This window comes from Malus domestica, chromosome 04, assembly GCF_042453785.1.
Source record: "Malus domestica chromosome 04, GDT2T_hap1".
NCBI classification, from domain to species: Eukaryota; Viridiplantae; Streptophyta; class Magnoliopsida; order Rosales; family Rosaceae; genus Malus; species Malus domestica.
In genome coordinates, this window is record NC_091664.1 from 22729183 (window position 1) to 22738407 (window position 9225).

Genomic DNA, 9225 nt, shown 5'->3' on the forward strand with positions numbered 1-9225 from the left:
CGAGTGCCACGTGTCGAGATAGGATTCTTATATGCGTGGCATTTCTTATTTTCAGCTTCCAATGTCCATAAATAGAGTGGATATTGGGGTATAATTCACACACCTTTATCTTAGCCCTCTCCAATATCTCTTTCAATCCAATCTCTTTCAATTCAAGTTTGCAATGAATTCCAACTTTGGATCCTCTTTGCATTCCAACTGGGAGTCCTCATCCAATTCCAAATTGGAAGCTAAATGGGCACAGATGAGATGAGAAGATGAGGAGTTCGATGAAGAAGATGAAGCATGGCGCAACACAACATATATGGCAGCAATGGTTGGGGTCATGGCGTGTGAGGCAACTGAAGAACAACCTCAATGTGGTGGCTCTGTTGTTGGTCGCTCTTACAAACCACGAAATAGAGAGATAGCACATAAGACTCTGATGAACAACTACTTCAACCCCAACTCGGTGTACACCGAAGAGGATTTCAAACGTCGCTTCCGAATGAGGCGTCATGTCTTCGAGCGTTTACTTCATGAAATCCAACATGTCAATCCATACTTTCAACAAAAGTTTGACAGAGCAGGCTGCCCTAGTTTCTCACCTCATCAAAAGGTTACTATTGCACTCCAAATGCTGGCCTATGCAAAGCTGTCACACGGTTGTTCAGATTTACAAAGAGGAGTACCTCTATGAACCAAATTAAGCAGATCTGGATCAGCTCCTTTGCAAAGTTGAAGACCGTGGCTTTCCGGGCATGATAAGGTCATTAGATTGCATGCATTGGCAAGGAGGTTTTAGCGGAAGATTGAGAAAGCCAACTATTGTGTTAGAGGCGGTTGCCTTGTTTGACACATGAATCTGGTATGCTTTCGTTTGACACATAGATCTGCCATGCTTTCTTCTCTCTAAGTTTGATTTTCATAAATAGAAAGTTCCATATCAAATTGTTCCTAGCTCATTTTGTAGCTTAAACCAATCTGAACCCCTCAATACCGTTATATGATCTTTGTAAAGTAGTACAATTACGTTTGATATAACGTTGTATATCTCAACAAAACCCACCCACAAACAAAATGAACCCAAATTCCCCTCCTCACTTAATTTACGCTAATATATAATTCAAAAGAAACTATATGCAGAAACTACACAGCATGATTACATAGGACTAGGAGCAGCTGCAGGTTCAAACGCCTCGGAAGGAGGAAGTGATTCTCCCTCAGAAGGGGGATATGCTACACTCAACCCTGATGGTACTTGAGAGCCGTAGGGACTGGGGGAGGCCTCGCCGGAGCTCATAAGCGCAATCATGGCACGGTGAGGGTTGGAACGTTGCTTGCCACAGAGATCGGGCAAGAATACTCCTGCATTTGTCAAAACATATAATTAAGTTCCATATATTAGTTTTATGCTGCATTGTGATTAACATATATTAGTGTTTATCTTACGTACAATGATATGCCTACTATACTATTGCTGTACAAATTGATCACGTAATCGACATATGATACAATGAAAATACAGGATGTTATATATACCAGTTGTATGTAAGAATATTTTGTTCAATCACACGCCTTTATGCATCAAAGTTATTAAATTGTACGATAATAAAAGGTGAAAATTTTGATTGAATTAGAAGAAAAGCCATCACGACGAAGGTATCATAATGCCATCAACATGATCAAAGAAAACCATACCATACCAAAGTGAAGCATATTCCTTGGCAACCTTTTTAAGTATGAACAAAATTATTCTCGATTTTTCTACAATTCACTTGTGTATGGGATGTATCGGGTTTTAAATATCTAAGTTAAGACCGTAAAAACCTAATCCAACCGTTCAATGCACTGGACCAGTATTATTAGAGAATTTTCGAACTATTCTACTCTTTGTTTTAATTTTCGTCCGAATAATAAGAGTGGGAATGTTTTAGGTGTGACAAAACAATCATTCTTACTCACTTGGAATTGGAACCACTAAATAAAGTGATTAATCGAAAAATAAGAAGATGAAATTAATCAAGGATTTGTGAAAATATTCTTACCCTCTCCGGCAGCCAAATTGAAGTAAAGGTCAGCAATGTTGGGGCACTTTTGGTAACAAGGAGCAGAGCAAAGCTTGGCCATGAACTGAGGCTCAAGGAGGGTATCAGATGAAATCCCAACAGACTTCCTATCAATCCCACAAGCCTGCACACACTCATCTGTCTCTATTTACTCAGCCACTCCCTCCACCACAACTTCTGATGTCCTGCACTGGTACTCTATGCTTCCATCTTTCTTGGACATGGTCTCTAACAAGCACCTTTTTCCGGCCGACGACACTGAAAATGCACAAACATCGTTTGGCAAATTCTCACATATAAATTCACGTGAAAAAAAAATTATCAAATCAAGTTTAACTTAACCGTGTTATTTAACAAGTTAAAGATCAATCTCATATACAAAAATAAGCATAATACACATTGTCCTGACCAACTAACCTAGAACTGCATTGATGGAGAGGAACTAGAGGAAGAGAACGAAAAACTTGGTGGAAACCGCCATGTACAGTGGATTTGGGATTTGGGTTTATGATATAATGTGGGATTTTGTTGGACAAAAATAGAACTCAAAAGAGAGATTTGTTTGTGAGATTAGAGAGAAGTGTGGATTTATAAGGAGGTGGTGGTTATGAACTGCAAACAACAAAAGGTAACGACTAGTTATATATAGAGATAGACAACGTTGAATTATAAGGCGTCCTCTATATTCATGAGACGAGTTTGCAACCTTCCAGGTTGCTGAAACTATACGTCTACGATCCTCTATAAATTTCTCTGTTTGGAGCCCATTTGTCACTTGTTCCATTTTCTAACTTTTGTTTTTTGTGTTATAGATATTATATTAAAGTGTAATTGTGTAAATTCTAGATAGATTTGATTACTAGATATTTTTTTCCTACTAGAATTGTATTTACTTGGAGGACAAGTATTCATCTCATGTTTACTACTATAAATAAAGGCTAGGGAATAACACATCTCTTACGCACGAATCCTTACACTTTCTAGTGTAAGGATTTGAAAACTTTGAATAGTACCAGGATTGACTTACACTTTCAAGTATTCATCTCATTAATTTAACGAAAACTAATGAAAAGGGTTTGAAAACTTTGAGTTTTAATGATAAGGACAAAATAAAGGGTAAAGTGAATAGTACCAGGATTGACTTTTTAGTGTAAAAATGTGGTTTTTCGTTAAAGTGAATAGTACCGGGTGTTTTTCGTTAAAGTTCCCAATAATTTAACGTCATTCATTATAACTTATTAGCTTTGTAATACGACTAAAAGTGTGCAAGATTAGAGTTTGATATGATTATCAAAGTGACCTTAATTAATTATTTTGGTTAAGGTAAATGAGAAATAAAAAATCGTTTTTTTTTCCCACTGCTACTATTTATTTGTTTTGGTTAGCTAAACTAGACAAACCATTAAGCAAATAAATAGTCAAGTAGTAGTAACCATTAAGCAAATAAATAGTCAAGTAGTAGTTTTGCTTTTAGACATCAAATTGTGTAAAGTTCAAACTAAAATTTCAGAAATTAAAGATCTATGGAGGTTCAAGTTCCAGCCAAATCGTGCCAATAAGAGATAACATATCCCTTTTGCCTTTTTTTTTCCTGTCTTTCTTAAGCTAAATTTTCCTAAACAGATTTTGTTTTCTGTTTATGCAAGACGAGTCATATTCTCTTGATCATTTGGTGGATAAGAAGTCGTGGTCACTCACCTTTAGATTTGATATCAAAGATTGAGATTAAAATATCAAAAGCACATTCGTTTATTTTCTACTTTTGATACTAGATTTAAGGATGAGTAATCATGCATTCTTTGGTCACCAAGAGAACAGACTACAAGATTATGATAAGTTTCGGGCTTTGAAAATCCTGGGCCTAGGTTTTAAAGACCGATATCATTAGATACAAGGCTTTATAGTTTATTAACGACCTAAACCCAACATCAAACCCAACCCGACAACCCAAATTGCATTTCCACTTGTTATTTGTAATCTCCCTCGTCCTATTTTACTCCCCAAGAAACCACGATCACAAAAACGAACATATACAGAAGCAAGATAAGTGGGACCCAAAAGAAAACAAGAAAAATAACAGAAATTGTTGCCAACCTCACAAATCCCACTCCCACACATACAATCCAAGAAACCAAAAAACAAAAAACATCAAAAACCGGAAAATCAAACACTCAAAAAAACAGAGCAAAAATCACAAACACCAAATCATGGTTGCGGCGACGTTAACTTCACCGTCGTCCCAACTGCTATGCTCAAGCTCCCGCTCTCTCTCTAACCTCTATCCTCTCCAACAATGTGTGTTGGGGTCCAAAACAGTCGTCTCATGCCCTAACAACTTCAGTTACAGCAAGAGGAGGCATGCGGCTGACGGAGTTAGGTGCATGGCGGTGGCGGCGGAGACGGCGGAGCCAAAGAAGAAGAGCGGATACAAGATTCAGACGCTGACGGGCTGGCTGCTGAAGCAAGAGCAGGCCGGGGTGATTGACGCCGAGCTGACCATTGTGCTGTCGAGCATTTCGTTGGCGTGCAAGCAGATTGCTTCTTTGGTGCAGAGGGCTAGCATTTCCAACTTGACTGGGATTCAGGGTGCGGTTAATATCCAAGGAGAGGACCAAAAGAAACTTGATGTTGTCTCCAATGAGGTTTGTGCTGCTTCTAATTCCTACCTGAATCGGAGATGTGAGTTTGGTCAGTTTATCAGGACCATATGTCCGTACTAACACCCGTGTTCAAATTCTCACCCGTTTTGTTTGAATCCCTCGCACATATTAGATTGATTTAGAAACCGCATTTGTTAAAATGAAAGATTTCTTCGCTAAGAACAGGCTCAATTAGTCAATTAGTTGATGTTTTGGACCTTTTGGAATTAAATAATGTTGGGATAAATTTGGCAGAGTATTAGGAAAATAAAAATTAAGATAAAATTACAAAAACTAATTCCGTTGCCGGGACTTGAACCCGGGTCTTTCGGGTGAGAGCCGAATATCCTGACCAACTAGACTACAACGGATTGGCGATCTTGTGTTGCTCACAAAGTATAATTATGGCGCCAACCTTTATAAATAGAGGGTTTGATTATTTAGTACAAACTACAAACAGGTTTTCTCGAACTGCCTGAGATCAAGCGGAAGGACAGGGATTATAGCATCAGAGGAAGAGGATGTGCCGGTGGCGGTGGAAGAGAGTTATTCCGGCAACTACATTGTGGTGTTTGACCCACTTGATGGATCATCCAACATTGATGCTGCTGTCTCCACTGGATCCATCTTTGGAATATACAGCCCAAATGATGAGTGCTTTGCAGACATTGAAGAGGACTCAACCGTAAGTCCACTAATGCGCCGCTGTTTCATTTGTTCATTAAACTTCGTTGGTTGATATCGGATAAGGAAATGTCATATGTCACATTAGCTGATAATTAGAGATAAACCTACATATAACGAGAATGTCACTGTAGCTGTATTTCAAGTCAATCATGTACTGTCACTGTGTCACGTGTTTTAACTCTCAAACAGTGGTGCGTGATTAGCTTGAGATATCATCATGGCATCTCCATTGAGCGTAAGTTCTTCTCTAAGGGCAAATGTAGTAATCCGAATAGGGTTCTTCCGAATTGTCACGGTTGAATGATTGGAATGATTTATATGTTGCATTTCAGCTTGACAGTGCGGAACAGAAATGTGTAGTGAACGTGTGCCAGCCAGGAAGCAACTTACTTGCTGCCGGCTACTGCATGTACTCAAGCTCTGTGATCTTTGTGCTCACAATTGGGACTGGTGTATTTGCATTTTCCTTGGACCCCATGTACGGAGAATTCGTCTTGACTCAAGAAAACATTCAGATTCCGAAAGCCGGAAAAATCTACTCGTTCAATGAAGGGAACTATCAGATGTGGGATGACAAGTTGAAGAAGTACATTGATGATCTTAAGGACCCAGGTCCTAGTGGCAAGCCCTACTCTGCAAGGTACATCGGCAGCTTGGTTGGTGACTTCCACCGGACGCTGCTCTATGGCGGCATTTATGGTTACCCTAGAGACAAGAAGAGCAAGAATGGGAAGCTGAGGTTGTTGTATGAGTGCGCACCAATGAGCTTTATAGTGGAACAAGCCGGCGGGAAAGGGTCGGATGGCAGTTCCAGAGTACTTGACATTCAACCAACTGAGGTGAGTACAATTCATGTAAAAGTTGTGAGTTTCTGCAGTTCACTAAGTAAATTGATTAACTAGAATTTCTACTTTTGTTTCTGCAGATCCATCAACGTGTTCCTCTTTACATCGGAAGCATGGAGGAGGTGGAGAAATTGGAGAAGTACTTAGCATGATCAAAATGTGACAACAAAGAGATTTAATTTTGTTTTGTGAAGATAAAGTTGTATGCGAACTTTTTCTCAAGAAGAACAATGAATTAAAGACTTGGGACTTTATATTTTGTTTTTGCTGAAATTTTGAAAGTCAAAAGTAGCCCTTGTTAAATATGAACAATCCTTCCTACTCGAGGAGAGAGACTTACATGAAACAAAACTAAGTACAAGCCATTAGCCTAATTAAGCCCAGGACTACAACCAGGGCATATTAACTACAAAATTACAAGTATTTCCCAGGAACGTGAGTTGTCTAATGCTATAGCAACTCTAGTAAAGCTTCTAAAATGGTTTTGAATGGTTAACATAATTAGAAATCTTTCCGAGGAGGTCGTTCCAAAAAACAGTCAGGTCATTGCAGTACAATTCTCCTAAGCCTCAGAGCTTCCACGATTTTTCACTGCAAATTGCGGAAGTGTGCGAATTAGGAATTCTAGACTTTTGAATGCAAACGAGAGAAAACATTAGAAAAGGATGGTGAAATTACCAGGGCTTATAATTCTAATACATTTCGTCACAGACTTCATCGCAGTCAGAGGATCAGATCCTGCAACAACCGTGACTCACTCATTAGATATTCAAGATGGGTGAACAGGATGGAAACTTTATAGCAATAGAAGTTGTTTCAAATCACCTTGCGCATTCATGTCCTTCTCTGATAGTACTTCTGTCATAGTTGATGTAAATTCTGACATAAATTGATTGACCCCCACATTACCATCCGCAGATTCATAAGATGACCTATATGAGTTTTGTAGAAGAGAACATAAGAGAATTGAAGTGAAATGACAGTAGTGAAGAAAATAATGGAGAAACAGTTGTGATGTAAAAGTATGGAAGGTAGAGAATACCCTGAAACCGTCGCAGTGGAAGCATCAAAGTTTGGCAGACCAAGTTCTTCACAATGAAGATCAAATTCACCTAACAGTTCAGTGAAGGAGAAATCCGCCCCAATGGCATCAAAGTTCGTCAAATCGATGTCAAAAAGATCAACTTCCTTTTCAGATTCAGGTGATGAAATCTCATTGCCAGTTGGTTTCTCGAAGCTCATTGGCACATCAGAACAATCAAAATTGAGCCTCCCCTTTACATGGGACTCCCTCTTACTTGTCTTGGCAGGTGAAGAAATGCAATGGTTTGTTTCCACAGTGTAGCAAGCTTTGTTCGGGCTCAGAATCACTCTCTTTGAAGAGAATATGGTGCAAGTTGGGTTTACGTCTGGAGGAGAATTGTTATAACTGCAGGTAGCACTGGAAGAAATCTCAAAAGGTGGTGTAGAGTTGTCGCTTTGAATTGAATTTGCTCGCTGAGGTGTCCGAGGACCAGAGTTATTGGTTGGGACAGACAATGATGCCTGGTTGAACAAGCATTTCTCCACGGTGGAGCCATTGGGAACCATATTGTGAGGTGATGATTGAACATCCAAAGAGTGCTGGACAGATTCCTGATTATCAAGCCCATTATCTGATCCAGAAACTGCTCCTCCACCTGCTCATTTTAAAGTTCAAGAAGAATAAACACCCAGTAATGACATAAAACAGACTAAGAGCACACAACTTTGAAGAACATGCACAGTTATATACCTCTGTTGTGCATATTGCTCTTGCCAGCAGGTAATTTGCAGCGATATCTCTTAGCAGCATTCGAAGCATCCACCTTTGAACTCTTTCTCTTTGTTGTAGGTGGGTAGATTGTTATTGGAGAGCGGAAATTTCCAGGCCTCATGTTGGGGTTGGAAGGTGTGGTCACAGGAGGAGCAACTGGCGTTTGGTGCATTAGAAGCCCTAATCGAAAGGCGCCAGAAAAAAAAAATAACCATGTTGAGTTCATAGCTTATAGAGCGATTATTCTTTTGGGTTTCTGTTAATTTATCACACCCTCAAAAGGATTCAAATAATTTAAGGCATACAAAACAAAAATCCTAAAAGTTGAAGCGTCAAAACTCTCAAAAACCACATGCAGCTCTCACTATATTCTTAATTGTACCTGCAGCGGACCCATTAGACGGGTGAGATGGAGGAGCCAGGAGCATCGGTTTCGGAGCCACAGCCGGAGCTGTAGAGATGGAGGGGCTTCCACCGGCATTGTATGTATTCATCACGCTTTGCATTCCCTTCAACAGGGTTTGGACCCGGGTCTTCTCCTGCTCCACTCGGACCTTCTCCTGATCCAAAATCACCTTCTGCTCCTTCAACCGTATGTACTCGTCCAAAATCTCAGCCAAGCTCAGCAAGCTCTTCGGCGCCTGACAAATTCAGAAAAACCCAAATCCCAAATCAAACAAAGACAAAAGCTTTCTGACAATCGTCGAGAAAAACAAATTGGGTACCTCTCGAATCGGAGATTTGGCGATGAGAGACGAAGCCTCGGTTCTGAAAACAGAACGGGTTTCCGAATAGTTGTTGTCGCAGAGGTAGCGGTCGACTATGAAGGCGATTTGGACCGGGGTGACCTTTCCCTTCCCCAAATTCTCTGATTTCTTGCCCCTGGATTGCTTCCCCATTTCTGAAGATTGGGAGATGCTGTGGGAAATTAGGAATTGGACGGAAGTGAGGAGGAAGAAGAGGTTGAGATCTGAGGAAAGAGAAAATGGGAGAGGGTTAAAATGGAGGGAGTTTTAGAGAAAAGAGAGGAGGGAGATGGAAGAATAGAAACCGCGGGAGTTTTTGAAATTTTGGGACGAAACTGGGACAAATGCGGGACGCTAGAAACAGGCCGGGAAACTTGGAACCGGATTCCCTCCGTACCCAATAAAACTGAGTCTGCTGAGTAGGCGGTCCGAATCGTTGAAATTTGATTCAATGGTTACAAATAG

General features: G+C 40.1%; 2 protein-coding genes and 1 non-coding gene across 3 annotated transcripts; 1 reads left to right on the forward strand and 2 right to left on the reverse strand.

Moving 5' to 3' along the window:
• Positions 1 to 4056: 4056 nt before the first annotated feature.
• Positions 4057 to 6473, forward strand: LOC103433550 (fructose-1,6-bisphosphatase, chloroplastic). The gene is made up of 4 exons (XM_008371814.4): positions 4057 to 4690; positions 5148 to 5372; positions 5707 to 6213; positions 6300 to 6473. Exons 1-4 carry the CDS (start codon positions 4256 to 4258, stop codon positions 6369 to 6371), a joined length of 1239 nt encoding a protein of 412 aa, XP_008370036.1. The 5' UTR covers positions 4057 to 4255; the 3' UTR covers positions 6372 to 6473.
• TRNAE-CUC (transfer RNA glutamic acid (anticodon CUC)) lies at positions 4986 to 5058 on the reverse strand. The gene has a single exon. It is a non-coding gene; the product is annotated as a tRNA-Glu (tRNA).
• LOC103433551 (uncharacterized) lies at positions 6451 to 9048 on the reverse strand. Its single transcript, XM_008371815.4, has 7 exons — positions 8740 to 9048; positions 8397 to 8655; positions 7994 to 8194; positions 7262 to 7898; positions 7045 to 7151; positions 6898 to 6957; positions 6451 to 6810 (listed from the first exon to the last, which is right to left on the reverse strand). Exons 1-7 carry the CDS (start codon positions 8911 to 8913, stop codon positions 6782 to 6784), a joined length of 1467 nt encoding a protein of 488 aa, XP_008370037.2. The 5' UTR covers positions 8914 to 9048; the 3' UTR covers positions 6451 to 6781.
• Between the last annotated feature and the right edge of the window lie 177 nt (positions 9049 to 9225).

Bases quoted from the DNA above. Each gene is read 5' to 3' on its own strand.
- LOC103433550 (XM_008371814.4), top strand. From the start codon at position 4,256: ATGGTTGCGGCGACGTTAACTTCACCGTCGTCCCAACTGCTATGCTCA. The intron at 5,373-5,706 runs GTAAGTCCACTA...GTTGCATTTCAG, and splicing joins ACATTGAAGAGGACTCAACC to CTTGACAGTGCGGAACAGAA. The intron at 6,214-6,299 runs GTGAGTACAATT...TTGTTTCTGCAG, and splicing joins TTGACATTCAACCAACTGAG to ATCCATCAACGTGTTCCTCT.
- LOC103433551 (XM_008371815.4), bottom strand. From the start codon at position 8,913: ATGGGGAAGCAATCCAGGGGCAAGAAATCAGAGAATTTGGGGAAGGGA. The intron at 8,195-8,396 runs GTACAATTAAGA...CCTTTCGATTAG, and splicing joins GTCTAATGGGTCCGCTGCAG to GGCTTCTAATGCACCAAACG. The intron at 7,152-7,261 runs GTATTCTCTACC...AAACTCATATAG, and splicing joins TCCACTGCGACGGTTTCAGG to GTCATCTTATGAATCTGCGG.